Below are 18,145 nucleotides of genomic sequence, written 5' to 3'. Positions count from 1 at the left end.
TGATGTAGAGCTACAGGAAGTGTCAGCGGTTCTGCTCTTTCCTGAACCACAGTCTTTCACCTTTCGTAGATGGGTCACCTGCTGTATGCGTTTCTGCCCTTCCCTCTCATACACAGAGTCCTCCTTAAGACTCGCTGGGATGGGGCTTCCTTGATCCTCATAGTGCCAGCATGGCCCCGGCAGCACTGGTTCACCATGATGTTGAACCTCTCAGTGGACAGAGCAGTGGCGCTTCCTGTGTGCCCGACCCTCATCACACAGGACCACAGCCCTCTGCAACACCCCAAGCTGGAGTCCCTCCACCTCACGGTGTGGAAACTCAATGGCTGAACCCTCTTGAGCTTCAGTGTTCAGATCCAGTGAGGGAGGTCCTGCTGGGAAGTAGGAAACCCTCCACTCATGCCACGTACCTGGCAAAGTGGAAGCATTTTTCCATCTGGTCTCGGCAAAGGGGAACCGAACCGCAGCTAGCATCAATTCCCCTTATTTTGGACTACCTGTTATACCTTAAGCAGCAGGGGTTGGCAATATCAATGCCAGGAGGAATCTTGCCATTTAGGCAGAATGGCTTAAATCACCTCTTGAAACCAAACAGAAATCCTTCAAAAACTGGAAATCTGACCCTAGTGAAGCCAATAAGCAGAAGCACAAATTACAGCAGGCGATAGGTCAGAGTGAAATAAGAAGACTAAGATGGATTTTTGAAAAGCAAACAGTGAAAAATTCACGTGTATCAAAAGAAGAACTCCTACAAAAGAATAGGGGGTGTCTGGGATATCTAAGTTTAAAAGTGCAATTAAGAAAGAGAAGGGTATTTCTGAGAAATGAAATATTTGCATCAGTCTTCACCACAGAGGATGTTCGCAAGATGCTTTCCCCAGGGCTGCTTTTTCTGGTAATAAGCATGAAGCAGTAGCAGAAACTGAGGTGAAGTATTAGTGCTGGAATAAACTGGTAATTTAAAAAACCTGAAATTATCACGCCCTGATGGTTACATCTGAGAGTTCTGAATCAGAGCTACTTGCAAAACCATATAATCTCACTAAAAAGAGTTACGAGACCAGAGGATTGGTGAGCAACATGAAAAGGCAGATGTAGGATGCAATCATAAAGAATTAATGAATGGCAGCATTATTAATGTTAGTCAACGTGGTTTCATGGAAAATAGCTCTTATCAAACAAATGGGGTTTTTGTTAGCTGGTGGATATTCCAATACTTAGATTTACCAAGCCAGCATAAAACAGCTTCTCTAATATTTCCCTGGTTACCCAGAAGCCAACAACACAGTTCCCTTAAAGTGATCCAGCCTCAGGTCTCCATCCAGGTACCTAAGTCAAATATAACAAGGAGTCCGGTGGCACTTAAAGACTAACAGATTTATTTGAGCATAAGTTTTAGTGGGTAAAAACCTCACTTCTTCAGCTGCATGGAGTGAAAGTTACAGATGCAGACATAAATATACTGACAGACACATGAAGAGAAGGGAGTTACCTCACAAGTGGAGAACCAGTGTTGACAGGGCCAGTTCGATCAGGGTGGATGTAGTCCACTCCCAACAATAGATGAGGAGGTGTCAATTCCATGAGGGGGTCATGGTCATGTGGGAGAGGGGCTGGGGGGGGGGCACAACTCTGCCCGGGAGGGAGGGAGCAGGAGAGGGGTTGTGGGGGGGGGTCATCTCCACACGGGAGGGAGGGACAAAGACAGGGGCTGGGGGGGGCAGCTCCATGTGGGAGGGAGACAGGGGGATTGGGGGGAAGGTTGTGCAGGAGGGAGGGTGCAGGAGAGGGGTTGGGGGGGGCAACTCCGTGCAGGAAGGAGATATGCTGGCGGTGCAGCTCCGCACAGGAGCGAGGGGGAGCGGGTTCCACACAGGGGCAATATGCTCAGTGCTCCTGCCTCTGGCTTTGCCAGGGGGTGGGGGTATCGGAGGGAAGAGGAAGGGCAGGGCGGGTCCGGAGTTCCTGCCTTTGGGGAGGCAGCCCAACTAGCCAGGGCCCCGTGGGCCCATACTGTAAACACACGCTCTGACTGGTCTGAATTTCACCTAGGGTTGCCAAGTGTCTAATTGCTCAAACCCAAACACCCTTGCCCTGCCCTTCCTCTGCCCCGCCCCTTCTCTGAGGCCCCGCCCCCACTCACACCATCTTCCCTCCCACCATCACTGGCTCGCCCTCACCCTCACTCACTTTCACCAGGCTGGGGCAGGGGGTCAGGGGGTTCAGAGCGTGGGAGTGGGCTCCAAGCTGAGCCTGGGGGTTGGGGTGCAGGAGGGGGTGCCAGGTGTGAGCTCTGGGAGGGAGTTTGGGTGCAGGAGGGGGCCCACGCCTGGGGTGCGGGAGGGGTTGAGGAGTGCAGGCTCTGGCCAGGTAGTGCTTACTTTGAGTGGCTCCCAGATGCGGCCAGCATGGCCGGCTGTGCGTGGAGAACCCCTGGCCACCCCTGCGCCTAGAAGCCAGACGTGCCAGCCACTTCTGGGAACTGTGTGGAGCCGGGGTAGGCAGGGAGCCTGCCTTAGCCCCACTGCACTGCTGGCTGGACTTTTAGCGGCCTATTAAAATCTCCCGGATTGGCTGCAGTAGCCACTAGGAGAGTGATTCTGGGAGATGCCCGGCCAAGCCAGGATGGTTGGCAACCCTAATTGCCCCCAAGAACGTGACCCGGCTCAGCGTCCAGCTCGAAGAGAGCTCCGTAATCCCCAGTATGGGAAACGGCAGCACTGGCTGAGGTCAGCAGGGGCCAGGCTGCACTGAGCCTGACTAAGAGCGGGACCAGAAAGCTGGAGGCATACCTGGCTTAAGGGAGCACTTGTGACCTGCCTGATAATGGGTTTCTCAATTCTTGACTCTAATGGTTAATGTCAAAACTCTGTTGGATTTTTCTTTTGTCCCAGCCTGGTAGGAAAAGCCCAGGAGTCTGAGGGCTCTATGGAAGCTGTGGAGGAGAGCGCAACTCCCCGACAGCCATAAGGCGAAGGCCTTGGGCTCGCCCTTGCCAGGACCCAGGAGCGAGCACTTTGCGCAGCCCCTAGCCCAAACCTCAGCCAGTTTTTCACATGCTGATTTTGCACGAAATCAGGAAATGCAGCCTCTATGCAGCGTATTAGATACATTTCATGAGCTAAACTGCCTGAATGTCCTGCCCTGGGGCCATTACCTGCCATGGGGTGGGGGTGGGGTGTGCTGGTGCCATTGCCACACGACACAGCTCAGTTATTCAATATTTGCATTTTATTTCAGTTGACAGATACAGCCCAGTAGTTGGGGGCCATTTCCTGACCTCAGGCTCATGGCACCTCTAGTTTATGAACTGTTTGGGCCGGGCCAGTGTCTTACAGGGCTGCATGGCCTGGCTTTAGGGCTTAGGGGAGCTTGTCTCTGCACCAGGTGCAGAGAGAGACTTGTCTTTCGCTGCTGCAGGCGCAAGATGACAGGCTGACATCAGACACACAGGAGCGTGCAGTTGGCGATGGCCCCAGCTCTCTGTGCAAACCCTAGCCCTTGCTGGTGCTCGGAGGGCCCGTGAGGCCAGAGTCGGCAGAGCTGTGGATGGACCACGCAGGTCAGGACTGAGGGGCGCAGGCTGATTCTGGCCCATCGCTGTCTGTTATATTCAGTGTTAGGCAGGGCCAGTCCGTCACCTTCACTGGCATCGAACTCTCTTACAAACAGCACATAACAGGGCCTCTGTGCATTATAATTCACCAAAAACTCCTCTTCCGAGCAAGTCCTTTCCATTTGGCCACTGGACCCAGGGTGCTGGGCCCGGTAAGGTGCCCTCAGAGGCTGCCTGCGGGCTGGGATTTCCAGGCAGCAGCTTACTCGGCCAAAGCCGCCAGCACTGGAGGTGAGAGAGTGACTCCGAGCAGCAGGTGCTAGGTTCCTTGTGGCGAGCAGTGGATCCAGGCCCAGCTGGGCCTGAGTCAGACCCAAAGCACCAAAACCTCCCCACCCAACCAGCCACCCAGCTGGGTGGAAGCATGAGACAAGGCCAGCCGGGGGACAGCTCAGAGCAGTGGTGCTGCAATAAATTACTTTGCAGAAGGGAAATAATTTATATGGTGCGTGTGTGGGGTGAAAGTCCAGGGGCAGGGGAAGCAGCTTGGTTGGCTGAGACTGCAGCCCCGCAGTCCCTGGCGCCATGTGCTGGGTACGGCACCCTCAGGTGCTCTTCCACATACTGCCCTTCTCCGGGGGCAGCTCTTCCGTCAGAAAGAGGTAGGAGCTGATGGCTTCCCGCAGGCCCAGGCTGACTGGGGACTCCCCCTCTGTGGGCGGAGCCTCCGATAACAGGGCCGAGCTACAGACAGAAGAGAGGCATGCTTAGGACAGTCACGCTATTCACCAGCAGCCTGGCACCCGCCAGACTTGGCCCTGCCCCCCGCTCTAGCCAGTGTCAGCATCGCTGGCATCAAGGCTAAGCATCAGCCTAGAGGCAGACAGGCCCCCAGCCTGAGCTGCTGTGTCCCCTTGTGTCTGGTGGGTCCTTGGAGGCCCACTCCCTGCTCAGCACCCAGACCCTGGGGAGCCGTGCACCCTAGATCCTGCACCCAGATGGGCCAGGAGTGGGCAGGGGGGCATTGCAGGTCCCCCCACAGCAGGGCTCTCCCCCACCCCCCAGTGCACAAGGAGGTCTCCACTCCTGCCATCCCAAAGAGCCGTGGAGCCGTTCCAGCCCCCGCCAGAGTGGGGCAGCACCCTTTCCTGCCAGCAGCTTCCTACCTGTCGAGCTCCTGCCAGTTGAGAGCCGATTTCTTGATGACCACAGGCGGCGCCAGGTCCTGGGCTGGGGCTCGCACGGCTCCTTGGGTGAAGCACGGCTCCTTGAGGAGGCAGCACAACCCATCCCCGATTTCTGGGGCAGAGACACAGGGAGCATCAGCAATAGTGTCCCATTCACCTGCCCCCGGGGCATGCACACCCTGCGTGCATCCCAGACACACGCTCCTCTGCTGGGGTGCCAGCTGCACTGACAGGCCGCCCGGCTGCAGGATGGCGCCCTGCTCACACCAAGGGGCAGCTGGAAATGAGCAGAGCCGGCCCATGAGCGCTGCTGCTCGGGGTCAAGTAGTGCAGGCTGCTCGTTGCTGGGCGGCTTGGAGCACTCTGCCAAGCGGCGCTGGGCTGCTGGACCACACCCAGCACCCCGGGCCTGCTTTCAGACACAGCTCTGCAGCCTTGACCCCTGCAAGTCACGCGCACAGTGGGACTGGCTTGGGGCAAGCAGGGAGGAGCATGCAGCCCCCCAAGTACATCGGGGGCAGCGCAGTCAGATGTGGCCAAGTCTGGCTCTGGGCTGCATGCTCCTCACTGGAGCATGAGCAGTAGGGCCCATGGTGTGGCCCTGCCACTGGGAGGGGGGAAAGGTACTGAGGGGTGTTACCAACCCGGGGCACTTACGCCTGCTCCAAGCAGCACCATCCCTAAAGACAAGGACCTATTCCTGGATTCACCCCTGCCCCCCACCCCAAAAAAATGGGGCTAAGAGCCCAGGCTGGGTAGGAATTGGGGAGCAGGGGCTGCCACCCCAGTCCCTGCGCTCTGGCTGTCCTGGGGCAAGGTTGGCACCCTGAGCTCCTTGGTGAGTCTCCCTTTCTCCCCCCGCCACAGCGTCCGTGGGGGCCTGCAGGCCCTGGGCTGCGCACATTGATGGCCGCTTCCCATTGGGGCAGGGGCTCGTTAGAACCTGGGCTGTTACCGGAGTAATAGTCCACCAGCGCCTGCAGGCTGGGGAAGGTGAGGCGTGGGGCGATGTAGAGCCAGCTGTTCTCCAGGCGGTTGATGCGATAGTGTTTGACGGAGTCCCAGGAGGAGTGGTTGGTGTGCCTGACCGACAAGGAGTAGCAGCCTGCAAGGGGAGCAGTCATGACCCAGTGCCCTGGCTCCAGAACACTGCCACGGCCGGGGACACGGCTCGGAGTTGGGGCAGGGGCCTCCTGTCACACCAGCACGTCGGCTTCATTGCAACTGCACTGGACCCAACCCCATGGCAGCAGGCCCCAGCCCGAGCAGCCCCTGGGGGTTAGGACCATTCGGATTAGGGTGGAGCCCTGTGTTTGTGCTCAACACTGAACGCTGATTGGTGTGGGGAACAGACTCATTGGGCACATCAGCCAATTGACAGCAGCAAAATGGGATTTTCACAAGCTGGGGTCTAACTGGCCCATTTTCTGCACCACAAGCCAAACTGATCAGTTGCTGGACAGCCATGGGGCTGATGGCCTAGATAGGCTTTGCCGCCCTTACGCCTCCCCTCCCTCTTGCCCCCACATCAGGCAAAGTGCGAGATCCCCTTGTCCTTGGAATACCTGCTCCAGAGTGCCTGAGCCTGGGGCCCAGAGCCAGCTGGCTGCCTGGCCTGGGCTGTGTGCTTAGCCCAGGGAGCCCTGCCTGCGGGAAGCACACTTGCGCACTGGCCAGCCCGGTGGTGGGGTCGCTTTCCTGTCACGGCACGCACAGCAAGGTTTTCAGTTCCTAAGCTGGTAACTGAATGCTGCAGGAAGCTTTCTGCCTGGGGGCAGTGGGGAGCGGGGGGAGGGAAGTGTGACACAAACCCAGTGTACTCAGGAAACCGCTGGGCTTGTCAGCGAGCTAAAGCTGCAGGTGCAAGTGATCGGAGATAAGGCCACTGCACTACACATTGCCGTCATGTGCACCGCAGATGAGGCTGGAGGCCTCAGTAAATAACACATTGAATTCAGCCCTTGAAACCGTTGGTCCTCTGGCCCCTGAGCCAGCAGGCGCCTGCTTCCTACCGTGAGTGGCCCTGGGGAAGGCAGCAGGAGCCGTGAGTACGACACGCAGCAGCTGATGTGTGCAGGGGCAGGCTTCCACTTCTAAAGAGCTTGTGCTTTAGCATCCAGCGCTTCCTTTGGGCCAGCTGGGACCGAACCGTCCTGGGCCGCTCTGCCCGGGCCTGACTCAGCTCTGCCCTGCTGGGCTGTCACTACACAGACCTAGCGCTTTGGCATAGTGGCCAGTGCGGGCAGAAAGCCAGCCCCTGCCTTGGATCGCCAATGATCGACTTAGCAGGCCTTTTAGGGAAAGGTACAGGTCCAGTTCTGGGCCCCAGCCCTGCTCCACGAGCTGCGAGGGGGAGCTAACATTTTAAGGGGGCCCAGGATTGTCAGTGAAATCTTTCTTTGTGCCCCGGGGCCGCTCTAAGTTATGCTGGGGCCATTTCAGCCCCAGCCCGCTGCAGGAGCGCAGACCTGGAAAGGCACCAACATCACACCTGAGAGCAGGGATCTGACCTCAGTGGAAACAGGTGCGCGGCTGCCTCGCAGAGCCGTGCCCCACCAAACAGCTGCCGCAACGGGTGAACTTCCCCTCACACCAGCCCTCCCTTTCGCATGCAGCCCCAAGCAGCGAGCAGCAAAGGCCCACCCCCAGGCTCTGTGCTCCCACAGGGGTGTGGGGGGGCCAGTTTGGCAGCTGTGTGTATCAACGAGCAGCCTTTTAGCAGCAATTCCGACAGTAGCTGAGGCTCTCATGCACTTGGGCCCTGAGAGCCCTTTGCCCCGTCTCTGTCATTCCCCACAAGAGTGGCCAGGCGCCTTCTGGGGAGAGGCCAGGATGGGCTGGGGGTGCACAGCAATTCCCTGCTCAGGCGCCCAGCTGTGCCCAAAAACAGGCACCAGCCCAGGCTAGACTCTGTCCTGAGCCATATTGACGGCAGCAGCCCAGAAATATCCGTGACCCTGGAGCCCTTCCCCCGTCAGGGACAGCCTGGGCATGGCAGGAGGCGCTGTGGGGTGAGCTCTGGGGCTGGGACACTGCCCAAATGTGAGGCTGGCAGCCTCGGGGTGGGCATATGGGTGGGGCAGTGCCCAGGCATCTCGCTGCAGGGCTCCTGCTCACTAAGAGGAACCAGCCCCGTGGTTCCTGGCCCCTCTGCTCCAGCCCGGCTGGCAGGTGGTGGGCTCTTGGCAGCAGCTCTGTGGAGTTACTTACCTTGCCTGGTCTGGCTCTCTCGGATCAGGAAGGAACCGCTGCGGTTGCATGGCAGAAGCAGCAGCTCCTCGGCTTTCTCCCGGCTAACGCCCTCGTACAGCCACCTGGCAGCAGTGACAGGACGCTGAGCACCGGGGGTTGGCAGCAGGCAGCCCCACTCCTACGCCATCCCAGCGCCCCGCCCTACTGCGGAGCTGCCCTCCAGGGCAGGCAAGGCTCAGCCCTCCCCCACTATGAGGACAGCCCTGCCTTGGCAGGGGACGGACTGCAGGGTAGACTGCGTGGTCCCATTCCTGGCTCCCACCCGAGCCACATGTTCCCTGGGGCCCAGACTCATGGCCAGGCTGTTCGTTACACATGGCCCAGGCTTCCTCTGGGGGGAATCACACCATGGGACGACTTCACCCGGCAGCACAAGGCAGCTGCCTCCCGGCTGGACCGGCTGCGCTGGCTGATGGCACACAGCAACACCACGTGGGCTTGGAGACCGGCAGCGAAAGGCAACACTGCCAGGAAGGGGAACGTAGGAAGGCGGACAGGCCAGGCCAGCACTGTTACACCTCCCCCGCACACAATGCCTTCCATGCCCACACGCGGTCAGGACTCAATGGCCCAGTGGCCAGGGCGTAACATGGGCTCCAGGAAGCTAACTCCGGTGTTCAGACTAGCCAAGAACCCAACTCGTCAGGCTGCGTCTTCCTGGAGCGCCGGCCCGGCCCCCTGTCAGCACCACAGAGCCCCCGGCACCATGCTGAGGCTTCAGCAACACCACCGCCACGGTACAAATGCCAAAGCGTGTTCTGGAGAGTCGCCGCAAAGGGGCCGGGAGCAGGGCCGACTGGCTTGACGCTGGTTTTGCCTCCAGTGGGGCCCGTGTTCTGCATTTCAGCCCCAGCTCTGTTCAAAGGAGCAGGAGACAATAGCTGGGGGGAGGGGAGAGGAAGCTGTGGCTCAGCGGGTGTCGCTCAGGGGGTCTCAGCTGCATCAGGAAGCCTGTGGGGGCACGTGCAGCTCCCTGCCACCTGCGTAGCAGAGTTTGCCACTTGCTCAGCTCTAGGGCTGCCCGTGCTTCACCTGGAGCCCGACCCCCTCCACCACATCCCAGCTGACCCTCTGACAGCCGCTGGGTGGCCCCTGCATGCGCCAGCCTCACTCCGGGGACAGGCCCCATCTCAGCCCCCCATGCCCTGAGCCCATTGCAGGGATGGGAGGGGTGGCCTGGAGCATGGGGGCTGCCTCCCCTTCTCCCTAGCTCTGCATCCGTGAGGCACCAGGTGAGGCTCTGGGCCCCAGCACTGCCTGAGTGCACTGAGCCCATGGGTACCTACGGCCTGCAGAGCCCCAGGTCATATTGGAAAAACCCGGGAAGTGGGTGGGCGCAAGCCCACTCACTGCTAAAGGCCCCTCCACCAGCCTAGCGGGAGGGACCACTGGACCCAGGGACCAACAGATTACGGGGGACAACTAATGAAAAACAGGGACCGGAGTGAGGGTCAGAGGTTCAAAATGAGGATACCGGATGAGGACACCGAGCAGAGATGTTCCAGCCCCCCTGCCTATCTGGCACAGCCCCACGGGGTGACTCACCCTGCCTGCAAACAGCCAGCAGTAACGTTACTGTCCTGCGCATTCCCACCGCTGTTTGCAGGAGTGCCTTCCTGTGTCTCTGCATCATCCGGCTCCAGGAGCCCTGGCCCCGCACTGCCGTGATACAGCACTAAACAACAGCACTGGTAACGCCAGGCCCGTGGGCTCCTACCTGTGCCACACCTTCGCCACGTGGCTGCTGGGGACCGAACACTCCTTGCCGGTGGCTAGCGACACCACGTTCCACCATTCCCCATCCCTGTAAGAGAGAAGAGTTTCCAGGAATGCCACGGCCACTTGCCTCCAACCAAGGCCCCAGGCTGGGCTGTGCTGGTAGCCCTGCAGCTCCTTGCATAGGTTGACCCCCTCCCCCTCCAACGTACAGCCAGCCATCTCAGCCCACTGAGCTCACCAAGGGCCTCTTTCTTGCTGTGTCCTGAGTTTCTGAGGGCTCCTGAAATCAAAGCACTGGGGCTCGATTCCATGGGCGCTTGAAACGTGCCTGCAGGGCACAGCTCCCCACACAGCCAGACGCTGTTCCCGTGGGGCACGAGGCTTGCCGGGAGCCAGGAATGGGTCAGCAGAGGCTGCTCCCCTGTGACGGCTCCGCGTCCTGGCACCTGACAGAGAGCAGAGCCCCGTGTGAGCCCCAGGCCAGAGGCAGGCTCCAGCACATGTCCCTGCAGGCAGGATTGCAGGGCATGGGAAATACACGACAAGAGCCTCTCCTAGGGTGCCCCAGGGCCTGGGGAAGCCGGAGGCTGTAGCACTGGCTGCTGTGGCCATGTGTTGAGAGGCCATGCGTCTCTGGGGGGGGCAGAGCCCCTATGTGCCAACCTGGTTCAGCCTGGCACAGTATAATGAGGGCTCAGGCACAGCCCGGTGAGCACCCCGGTCCGGGGAGGCCTCAGTCTCCTGTCCGGCCCCTGGGGTGGCACTTGGGGCTTAGCCCTGGGCAGCCAGGCTGCTCCCATGTGGGACTTACTCAGAGAGGACGTTCAGCTGTTCTCCTGGTCTCAGGATGGTCTCCACCTCCCCACCCGCGGGGAAAGAGCACAAGGCAACTGCCACGTAGCTGTTCAGACCTGCCGAGAGACCATAGCACCTCAGAGCACAGCACTGCCCATCCCCACCCATGGGGGCACGCCCGTGGCCTGGCGAGAGGGGCAGAGCAGTGCCGGGGTGAGCAGGCCCGTGGCTCCCAGCGGGTGCCCAGAGAAGGGGTATGTGCAGGAACGGCCTTTGTGGTGTGTTGACTCTTGTGGGAGGTCGTGTTTTCTTTCGAGCCTCAGATCCCAGAGCCAGGAGTGCTGGAGAATCGGGGCTTTCAGGAAAAAGAGTCAGTGGCCAGCCCCAAAATCCAGAAAGCATGGCCCCAAAGCCGGAGAGTGCAACCCCCCGCAAGGCACGGAGCGCGACCCCAGAAGCTGGAGTGCACCCCCTCCCCCAAGCCAGAGAGCATGGTCCCTCCCACCTCAGAAAGTTACAGACAAAGACATCCCCCCACCCAATTATTAGGATTTTTTTTTTAAATTGAAAGATTTTAAGCCAATCTCATGCTTTTTGGGGGCCTGGCTGTGAGGTTTGCGTGCGTGAGGCCAGCAGCACAGCACTAGCCCCCACTGCAGGGGTCTTGCTGGGATTTATACCCCGCACCCATGCAACCTCAGTGGGGGTGAGTCAGCCTCATGCTCGGCCCCTTGCGTTTGGCACTGTGGGACTTGCCCAGTTGCAGGGGCTATAGGTGACCACTGGATGGCACTGTGCTGGGGCAGGGTTTCTAGCAGTGCTGGGGGAAGGGTGGGATGTCTGCTCTGCACTGTACAGTACTTCCCCAGAGGCCTTGGTTCCAGGCCCAGCCAGCCACGAGTCACTCGGGTTTTGCTCATGCCCATGAGTTCATAGAATCATAGAATATCAGGGTTGGAAGGGACATCAGGAGGCCATCTAGTGCAACCCTCTGCTCAGAGCAGGACCAACCCCAACTAAACCATCCCAGCCAGGGCTTTGTCAAGCCTGACCTTAAAAACCTCTAAGGAAGGAGATTCTACCACCTCCCTAGGTAATGCGTTCCAGTGCTTCACCACCCTCCTAGTGAAATAGTGTTTCCTAATATCCAACCTAGACCTCCCCCACTGCAACTTGAGACCATTGATTCTTGTTCCGTCATCTGCCACCTCTGAGAACAGTCTAGATCCATCCTCTTTGGAACCCCCCTTCAAGTAGTTGAAGGCTGCTATCAAATCCCCCCTCACTCTTCTCTTCTGCAGACTAAATCATCCCAGTTCCCTCAGCCTCTCCTCGTAAATCATGTGTCCCATCTCCCTGATCATTTTTGTTGCCCTCCGCTGGACTCTCTCCAATTTGTCCACATCCTTTCTGTAGCTGAGGCCCCAAAACTGGACGCAGTACTCCAGATGTGCCCCCACCAGTGCTGAATAGAGGGGGAATAGAATTGCCTGTTTGGAGCACAGCCTGGATTGCTGGAGCAGGTTGGCTCAGCTGAAGCCAAGCCCCCCAGTGCCCCAGGTGCTCTCAGACCCCGCTGGGAAAGACAAGAACCAGCCTGTTTTCTCCTTGCGCTCTGCCTGTGGGCCTCGCCGACAGGCTCTGCATGCTCCTGCCAGCCCAGCTCTCCCGGGGCACTCCCTGGCTCAGACACAGGGCCCCAGTGCAAACGGGGCAGGAGTCGTGTGAAATGCAACCCTCGTTCTGTGCAGGGAGAGGTGCCAGCCTTTCCTGCCAGCCTCACTCCTCCCAGACTGAGCCTGTGCTGGATGCCTCAGTGCCAGGCCAGAGCAGTGGATGGACACTATTGGGCTCCTAGCAAAGGACACCCCGTAAGTGCGCAGCAGCACAGGGAGGGAAGAGGAGCCTTGTGCAAACCAGCCAGGAGAAATGAGAAGGTCACCGGTGCTCCAGGGGCCTGCAGCCTTGGCATCTTGCCAGCCCTTCCCCACGCTAAAGACAACTGCTCGGTGCCCTGTCCTGCTCCTCCATGCTGGAGAAGCCGGGTCTGGCCATTGGGCAGCCAGGCCCCTGCGCCCCTCGCTGCTGGAGGACATGGCAGGGTCTCTGGCGGCTTTGAACAGTGACGCTGCACAGGCTGGAACCTGAGCCACGCATGTCCTACCGGCAACGGAAGAGGCCGATTCCTAGGGCTCTGTGCTGAGCCAGCAGGCCGGGCACGATGGCAGGGTAGGCGTAGAGGAGAAGGGGGGCTGCAGTGCCCCAGTGGGATGGATGCAGGATGGGGCTGTTCTGCACAGGCTGGGAACTCCGAGCCCACGTCTCACTGCTGCTCAGGGCTGCAAAAGGGGCCATGAGTCCTACCTGTCTGCACGGGGGCAGTGGCCTGCATGGCAGCAGCTGGGCTGGACTGAATGACAAGCTGCTTCGTCCTGCTGGGCAAACTTCCCATCACTCCCGGGCACCAGCGGGGCCTCAGCAAACAGCTCTGACCTTCTGCAGCAGGGAGAGAAAGCTGAAAAACCAAGGGATGGCTCAATGCTTGAGCTCGTGGGCTGCTGCCTGCCCTGCTCCCTGTCCACCCCGGTCTTGGGGGATCCCGGGCTGCCATCCCACACCGAGGGCTGCCCAGGGCACCCTGCTGCCCCTCAGTGAGGCTTTCAAATGGCCGACTGTCTCCCAGAGCCACATCCTGCTGGGGTGGGCGAGGGGCGTCCTTAGGATTTATGGGGCCCTACACAGTATTATTAAATGGGTGCCCCTATGCCCGACGGCAGCCCGAGCTCGCAGCCCAGCGGGGGGTGAGGAGGGATGAGACAGCAAAAGGCTAACGAGATGCCCGGCCCGCCTCACGGTGACAGAGTCACAGTTCCCCGCAGAGACCCCCATACCCTCTCCCTCACGTAGAATGGACATGTAGAGGGTACCTAATTAGAAGCACTAAAAAGATCTAAGTGTGGCAATTTTGCAACAGAAAAGCTTCAAAAACAGACTCCAACGAGAAACTGCTGAGCTTGAATTAATATGCAAACTAGATACCACTAACTTGGGTTTGAACAGAGACTGGGAGTGGCTGGATCATTACACTTATTGAAACTATTTCTTTAAGTTAAGTATCCTCACAGCTTCTTGTCATCTTGATTATCACCACAAAATTTTTTTTTCTCCTGCTGATAATAGCTCATCTTAACTAATTAGCCTCTCAGAGTTTGTGTGGTAACTTCCAACTTATCTGTACGTGTGTGTGTGTGTGTGTATGTATATATATGTTCCATCTGATGAAGTGGGCTGTAGCCCACAAAAGCTTATGCTCTAATAAATTCGTTAGTCTCGAAGGTGCCACAAGTACTCCTGTTCTTTTTAAAAAATATGTTTCCAAAGATTTTAGGCATAACAAAGGATTTTATATCTTACTAAAAGGTACTGATTTTGCCGGAGGGTTCTCTTAAAACTGGTTCATCAGACAGAAGTAAAGAAAGGGAAACTCTTTGTCCAGCTATCTGGAAGGAAAGGGGTGTTGTCCCTTTAAAGGCTCTCTTCAACGGGGGGAGGGGGAAGGGAAAGGGAGGGAAGGGAAAAAGGGATAGACAGAAAGGACAGGAAGACTTTGGAAGCATGTTTTTTTTACTATAGTAATTAAAATATGTATTTTAGATAAGGGTGGTCTTTTGAAGGATTTATTTAAAAAACTCTATGTCTGAAGATCCAAGCATTTAAGGCTAAAGATGATTGTGCATCTAAAAATCTATGCAAGGATTTTTTAGGGATGTGATTTTATAATCTTCACCAACACACTAATGAAATATTTTTAAAGAAAATTTTAAACTAAGGTCCTGTAGACTGACATGTTCTGAGTAAATATTACAGTCATGCACAATTCTTTTTGTCAGTAAATTCAGAAACTGACAGTATATACCCGGTGGTTGGCAAATGCCTGTTAAATGGCTTCATTACCCCTTGAATGGCTCTTTAACAGTTTCAGTGGTGTGCTAATAGGTCTGGCATCTGGAAGCTTTTTCACTTTTAACTACTAGATCCCCTCCCAAGGAAGACACCAGGCTGCAGCAGCCTGCTGTGGGAGCATGCAGGAAGGGTTGGAACAGGGATAGGAAAGCCAGGAGGGTGGACACTAAGAATCAGTGCTCAAGTAAATTGGTTAGTCTCTAAGGTGCCACAAGTCCTCCTTTTCTTTTTGCGAATACAGACTAACACGGCTGTTACTCTGAAACCTGTCACTAAGACTCAGTGGTGCCCCAAATTTTCAGGTGCCCTACGCAGCTGCGTATGTTGCCTATGCCTGGGACAGCCCTGGGGCGGGCCGTGCCCTGAGCTCTGCGCAGCCAGGTCTACATGGCATGACAGATGGTGGCCTGCTGGGACTGGCTGCTCACCTTGGCTATTCACACACACCCGCCCATACAACCCCCCGCTCATTGGTGCGTTAGCCTCGGCGATGTTTATAAAATGGCCCCATTTGGCTGTTATGTGTTGTGCCCTGGGCTCCAGATGTCCTCTGGGCAACAGGTCTACTGGGCCCTCCGGACACTGGGGCCAACAGGGCCTGAGGAGCCTTGTTTGGGTGGTTTTCTGTGTCGTTGCTCTTGGTTTAACCTGCAGCCCAGGTGCTGCACTGGGGCTGTTGAGTGGGGCTAACCAGCCCCAGCGTGTCGCAGGCTGGGTGGGCTTGGGAACACTCCGAGCCCAGAGGCTCCTGCTGCAACACAAAGGGGAACTGGGGGCTTATGGCAGTAGGGCATCACCCCAGAGTCATGCCAGGAAAGAGTTTGACGTATCTGGACAGGGCCTCCCGCATTAACTGGGTCAGGGACGCCACAGCCCCACTGAGGCAGGCAGGCTGCGAGGTCAGGGCAGCCGGCTGGTGGGGAGAGCCGTATGAAACGGCCAGCACTGCATTCGCCCCTCCTAATGAGACCCAAGGGAATGGCTCAAGGCAGTGATCACAGGTGTCATGGAGATCTCGTGCCTAAGAGCACCCCAGGATCCTGCCTGTCTGTGGTCATTGAAGATCCCAGAGTAATTCTTACAAGAGAGGGCTGGTGACCCACTGCCACTGTGGGAGTCTAGGGCCTGTGTAGCTAGCTGTCCCCCATTCCCAGCAGCGGCAGCTGGCCATGGCAGGCCACTTTGTCCTGTTGCTTGTGCACCAGAACCACCATTTAGCCCCTCGGGACATCAATTTCCCCTGCTGCCACCCACCCCCACTTCACCTCCAGTGCCAAACTGGGGTGTGGTGGTGCTGCAAGTTTTTAGACGGCTGCTGCACTACACCCCAGAGGTGGCTGCATTTCAGTGGTGGGTGAAATGACCCCAATCTCTCAGGGAGGGCTGTGAGCCTTAGTTCATCGCTGTTTGTAAAGGGCTTTGAGCGCCTGGGCTGAATGGGACGAGCACATTATCACAGCGTACCATCGCACAGTCACGGCTCCCCCCGTTTCCTCTGGCACAGCTCCGGGCCCCCGGCAAATGGGCTCCAACACGGCTACAGCAACTGAGCAGGGCACGTGTTGGCCCTGCTGCCCTGAGGAAGGGGCCTGGCGTGAGGGCTGACCAGCCTGCAGCTGCACACTTTCCTTCCTTCCTCCTTAGGGCATCTGACAGCAGGTGGGAGGCAGGGTATTAAAAGCACCGTCTTCATTACATGCAGCCCATCAGCTCAGAACAGGCCCCTGGACCAGAGCTCGCCAGCCCCCAACAGCCCCCACTTCCCCCAGCAGAAAAACTTGTCCCACTTACTTGACTCTCATCTCAATGAAGATGAAACGGGGCTCCTCAGAGCTTGGCAGACGCTGTGCTGAGTCTGCAGTGGTGCCCCTCCTGCTACGGCAGGCTGCCTAGGGCAGGAGTCACTCCAGTGCTGGGCAAAATCCACCTGCACACAGGGAGGCACTAGGATTCCTCTGAGCCCACCACTGCAGGCTCTCCCAGCTGCTGGCTCCCCTGTGCAGTGCAGAGCCCACCACTGCAGGCTCTCCCAGCTGCTGGCTCCCCTGTGCAGTGCAGAGCCCACCACTGCAGGCTCTCCCAGCTGCTGGATTATGCTGTTCAGAACCCCCCTGGCAGCAAGCTTGTCTCTCTCTCCTAGGTGCCGCTGTCCTCTGGTACTAGAAACTTCTGCGTAGCTTATTGCTGAGCATGAGTGTGAGGCGTGCGACAGGCGGGAGCTGGCGACCCGTTCACATTTCCTGTGATGTGCGCAAGTGCTGGAGAGGAGGCTGGCTTGCTCATTTCTGTTTCTGCTCAGAGAGCAGCTGCTTACAGCATCCTGTTTCCATGGGGCAGGTGTCCCTGTGAATGGGACCAGACCCATATCTGCTGATGCTGGCTGGGGGTACTGGGGAAGGGTGCAGGGGCAAGACACCCTTCCTCTGGAGCCAGCCTTGAGAATATGGCTGGTCCGGAGCTGTCGGCACCAGCCAGCTGGTGAATTCCTCCCCGGGACTGGACTCGGGGTTTAAACACACACACACACACACACACACACCCCTACAGGCATGCACATCTGAAACCCCCCCTCCCCGTACCGGTACACACACCTGAACCCCTCCTCCCGTACAGGTATGTACACCTAAACTCCCCCCCCATGTGTGACTGAACCCCTCCCCCCAGTACAGGTACAGACATCTGAACACACCCACTCATGTACGGGCATTTGCACATATACCCAAAAGTTTCAAACAGCCCCTTGGTTTCCTGGTGCGGGTATAAAATAACCCTCCAGGCATTTAGCCCCTTGGCTCCTCACCAGTCCAGCCTGCCGGCCCAAGCAGGAAAGCCCAGGGAGGGCCCAGAGAGTCAGGCTGCTGATTGGCTCCTGCTGGCCCCCATGCAAAGCAGGTGGAAATGCTCCTTGAGAGGCCTCCCCTCGCTCCTGTGCTCCACGCTGGCTTGGCACAGGGGTCAGCCGCTCTGTGCAGTGCCAGGCAGGGCAGCGTGAAGACCCCTGGACCAGCTGGCCTTGGGCGCATGGGGTCAATTACCCATTTATTACCCGCTAACAGCTCGCTCCCTAACCAGATTCCGTGTTTGAGCCCTCCTGCCCGTCTGATAGCCCCCTCGTACTTTGGTCCGGCCCCCAGCTCTGGCCTGAAGCAGGGCACTCTGGGTGCAGAGCCTCCACTGTAACGCACACGCCATGCTGCTCCAGCGGGGAGGAAGGGGCAGGTTGGAGGCACGGGCACAGTACTCCTGACTGATGGGCAATTGCCCCGGGCTCAGGGCAGCGATAACCCCCCATCAGTGGAAAAACAGTGGGCTGGTTCCAAGCAAGTCGGCACGCTGGGCTGTGGCTGCTGTGCAGGGCTGCTCAGCTCCCGGCTGCAGTGCAGGAGATCTTATCTGCCCCAGCACCGACACTAGCCTGCGTGTCACGGCGCCATCACCACACTCCAGCCCACGTGCTTACGCTGGAGAGGAGGAGGCAGCTTCATGGAAACTGTGTGACGGTGCCTGGGCACTCTGAGCATGCACAGCCGCCAGCCAGTGGCCTGCTGGGCACTGGGGCAATTCACGAGAACCCCCCAACTCACGCAAGGCCCCGAGTCCCAGCAGTGCTGGCTCCTTGCCAAGCCCCTAGCCACAGGCCATTCTGCTCGCTGGTTCCAGCTGCTCCCTTGCT

At 58.1% G+C, this 18,145-nt stretch overlaps 1 protein-coding gene across 1 annotated transcript; it reads right to left on the bottom strand.

The window, feature by feature from the left end:
* Positions 1-3,266: 3,266 nt before the first annotated feature.
* On the bottom strand, positions 3,267-16,569 carry SLA2 (Src like adaptor 2). The gene is made up of 8 exons (XM_074969791.1): positions 16,264-16,569; positions 12,874-13,024; positions 10,526-10,625; positions 9,713-9,799; positions 7,954-8,057; positions 5,699-5,848; positions 4,723-4,855; positions 3,267-4,300 (listed from the first exon to the last, which is right to left on the bottom strand). Exons 2-8 carry the CDS (start codon positions 12,959-12,961, stop codon positions 4,162-4,164), a joined length of 801 nt encoding a protein of 266 aa, XP_074825892.1. The 5' UTR covers positions 12,962-13,024; positions 16,264-16,569; the 3' UTR covers positions 3,267-4,161.
* Between the last annotated feature and the right edge of the window lie 1,576 nt (positions 16,570-18,145).

Source organism: Natator depressus, chromosome 13, assembly GCF_965152275.1.
Source record: "Natator depressus isolate rNatDep1 chromosome 13, rNatDep2.hap1, whole genome shotgun sequence".
Classification (NCBI taxonomy): Eukaryota; Metazoa; Chordata; order Testudines; family Cheloniidae; genus Natator; species Natator depressus.
This window is presented reverse-complemented; position numbering and strand designations above follow the sequence as displayed.

Bases quoted from the DNA above. Each gene is read 5' to 3' on its own strand.
- SLA2 (XM_074969791.1), bottom strand. From the start codon at position 12,961: ATGGGAAGTTTGCCCAGCAGGACGAAGCAGCTTGTCATTCAGTCCAGC. The intron at 10,626-12,873 runs GTAGGACTCATG...GTCTCTCGGCAG, and splicing joins CACTGCCCCCGTGCAGACAG to GTCTGAACAGCTACGTGGCA. The intron at 5,849-7,953 runs GTAAGTAACTCC...CTCCCCTTGCAG, and splicing joins AGAGAGCCAGACCAGGCAAG to GCTGCTACTCCTTGTCGGTC.